Source organism: Octopus bimaculoides, chromosome 27 (assembly GCF_001194135.2).
Source record: "Octopus bimaculoides isolate UCB-OBI-ISO-001 chromosome 27, ASM119413v2, whole genome shotgun sequence".
Classification (NCBI taxonomy): domain Eukaryota; kingdom Metazoa; phylum Mollusca; class Cephalopoda; order Octopoda; family Octopodidae; genus Octopus; species Octopus bimaculoides.
Window position 1 is genome coordinate 13,031,675 of NC_069007.1, and position 3,529 is coordinate 13,035,203.

Genomic DNA, 3,529 nt, shown 5'->3' on the forward strand with positions numbered 1-3,529 from the left:
CCAGTTATCAAATGGTGATGGGGGGGGGGGACAAGCATACATGCATACATACACCCACCCACCCACACACACACACACAAAAAAAAAAGGTTTCTTTTTCTACCAAATCCTCTCAAGGCTTTGGTCGGCATGTGGCTGTAGTAGAAGACACTTACCTAAAGTGCCACACAGTGGGACTGAACCTGGAACCATGTGGTTGGGAAGCAGGCTTCTTACCACACAGCCATTCCATTTTCTATTTTTTAGTAGTTAGGGCATTCAGCACACGCTCTTACAATTGTGAGTTCAATTCCCAGCGACATGTTGTGTCCTTGAGCAAGACACTTTATTTCATGTTGCTCCAGTCCACTCAGCTGGCAAAAATGAGCTGTACCTGTACTTCAAAGGGCCAGCCCTGTCACACATCTGTGTCAAGTTCAATCTCCCTGAGAACTACATTAAGGGTACACGTGTTCGTGGAGTGTTTGGCCCTGTTAATTTCATGAGCAAGCTGTTCCATTGACTGTATCAGCTGCGACCCTTGTCGTCATAACTGACAGACTGTCTCTCTCTCAAATTTATTATCAGAAAGAAAACATCTCTCAGCGTTCATTGGCCATATACCTCTTCTATTGATCCTGCACCTCATGTAATCACAAGCAAAATACTTCCTCTATATACCTGTGTACCTTTTCCATACATCATGTACCTCACCTATGCACCATGTATGTACCTCTTCCATTTAACATGTATCTCTTTATTTCACATTATCTAGATGACAGCTTACAACCATGGAGCAGTCACACTGCACGTTGCCAAAGAAATCATTGAACATGGTCGATTGCTTCGATTACAGTCATTCAATAATTATCGACGACGGTTCAATTTGAAACCTTACAAAAACTTCTTTGAATTGACAGGTTAGTAAAACACGATTTTCATTTATTTTTATTTCATTTTGATTTGGTTAACAATTGGAGACATTGTACCAAGGTGTTGTTAGATCAGTTTGTTGTTGTTTTATCCAAAGCCAGCATTAGTCTCAGCAGACCTTAAGATCAGACATGTTCTAGCTTTGGTCATTGCATCATTATATGTATTCCTTTTGCACATAGTAGCTTTATTATGTAGAGCAATGATTCCCAAAGTGGGTGGTATTGCCCCCTGAGGATGGTGGAAAGTTCCAAAGCGGTGTTGAGGAAAATTGGGGTGATAATCGGGGAGCGATTCATGTAAAAAGTAAGGCAATAATGGCGTGGCGATTCATGTAAAGACAACAAAATAATGGGTTCACTAGGTTAAGTTTTATTTGTGAAATACAGTTGCTTTGAATATGCTTCTGAAAGGGGTCTATGTTTGTGATGGTTAGTTGGGGTGGGGACCCTAGGACAGTAGCCTGGGTGTCAAGATTTATCGCTTCCACCAGTGCCACCGCTACTACCATCACCACCACCACCACTACCACCACCACTGCTACTGTCACTACTACCACCACTGCTACTGCCACTACTACCACCACTACCACTACAACCACCACTGCTACTGCCACTACTACCACTACCACCACTACCATCAACACCACCACTACCACAGCCACCACCACTACCACTGCCACCAACACTACCACCACCACTACCACTATCACTGCTACCCCACTACCACCACCTCCACCACTATCATCACTGCTACCACCATTACTACCACCACCTTTACCACCACCACCACTACCATCACTGCCATCAACACCGCCACTACCATCAACACCACCCGAAAATGTTTGGGAACCACTGATGTAGAGTATTCTATCACTGATAAGAGTATAATAAGTTTTATATCCTTCTATACGTTGGATAAATAAATAGAAGCTGGGATAGACACAACTGTCTTCACACGATGTACTTCAAATTATTCCAATAAATACAAACTCTCAAAGACTCGTTATGACCTCCACGAACTCTCAATGACTTCTCTCAGTCTCAACCAATACGCTACTTTTTATAAGAGTTCAGCTAGTCCATTCTTCCAATCCCACAGCAGTGTCAATGACTCTCGCCCCAACAATAAGGCAGAAACACTATCGTCCGGTTGACCCCCCCACTCCTCTTTGAAAAAGATAATTCGTTATATAACATTAACAGCTTTATGTTATCTTTTATCGTTAATCTTTCACTTGTTTCAATCATTTGACTGCGGTCATTCTGGGGCACCACGTTGGAGAAATTTTAGTCAAAGAAATTGATTACAAGACCCATTTTTTAAAGCTTGATACTCTATTGATCTCTTTTACCAAATTGCTAAGTTACGGGGATGTAAACACACCAACACTAGTTGTCAAGTGGTGGTGGGGGACAAACACAGACACAAATACAGACACACACACACACACGCATATACAATGGGCTTCTTTCAGTTTCCATCTACTACATCCATTCACAAGGCATTGGTTGGCCTGAGGCTGTAGTAGAAGACATTTACCCAAGGTGCTATGCTGTGGAACTGAACCTGGAACCATGTGGTTGAGAAGCAAGCTTCTTATCACGCAGCCACATCGTGCCTAATTCTTAAAATATAAATTAAATCATTTTCAGTGAGGAAATTGATAAAATTTTTTTTACATAAATACAGTTCCCTACCCACTGGAATCCCTAAATTGTGCCCCAAGAATCCTAAAATTTCTTGTAAGTTAAGAAGTGTGCAACCTTATAAGAAAATGCTGTACCAAGGGCCCCTCTTATGTAACTGATTGACTTGCTGGATCTATTGCTTGTAGAGGTGGTGGCAGGGATGGTGGTGGTGGTGGTGGTGGTGGCTGTGGTAGTGGCGGTGTTGATGGTAGTGGTGGTGGCAGTGATGGTAATGTTAGCGGTGGTGGTAGTGGGGTAGCAGTGATAGTGGTAGTGGTGGTGGTAGTGTTGGCGGCAGTGGTAGTGGTGGTGGCTGTGGTAGTGGTGGTGTTCATGGTAGTGGTGGTAGTGGTAGTAGTGGCAGTAGCAGTGGTGGTAGTAGTGGTAGTGGTGGTAGTAGTGGCAGTAGCAGTGGTGGTAGTAGTGGTGATGGCAGTGATAGTAGTGGTGGTGGCGATGGTAGTAGCAGTGGCGCTGGTGGAAACGATAAATCTCCCACCCACCCCCACCCCACACAGCCAGTCTCTGTTATTTATTAATTGACCAACCGCCATGACATATAGCAGACAATGAAATACCATTGAAATAATGTTGCTGTTGTTCCTCTTTTTCCACATTTCCCTGCTTTCTCATCGATGAAACTTCAATTATTAACAAACACCTCCATAAGCTGCATTTCTTAATATATACATTGTATATGTATGTGTGTGTGCGTCTATGTATATTCGTGTATGTGTGTCTATGTATATTTTTGTATGTGTGTGTATGTGTATTTGTATATGTCTTCATATGTATGTTTGTATGTGTGAATATATGTTCCTATATATGTATTCATGTATGTATGTACATATGTAGTTATGCATGTATGTATATATGTATGTGTATATATATGTATATATATATATATATATATATATATATATATA

The 3,529-nt window shown here is 41.8% G+C and overlaps 1 protein-coding gene across 2 annotated transcripts in view; it reads left to right on the forward strand.

Moving 5' to 3' along the window:
• The window catches only part of LOC106867682 (prostaglandin G/H synthase 2), a 75,343-nt gene that overhangs the window by 60,749 nt on the left and 11,065 nt on the right, over nt 1-3,529 (forward strand). For both annotated transcript variants that reach the window (XM_052977213.1, XM_014912623.2), the window contains exon 10: nt 755-899. In XM_052977213.1, the coding sequence (XP_052833173.1) occupies nt 755-899 (145 nt within the window). The remainder of the gene's footprint in view (nt 1-754; nt 900-3,529) is intronic.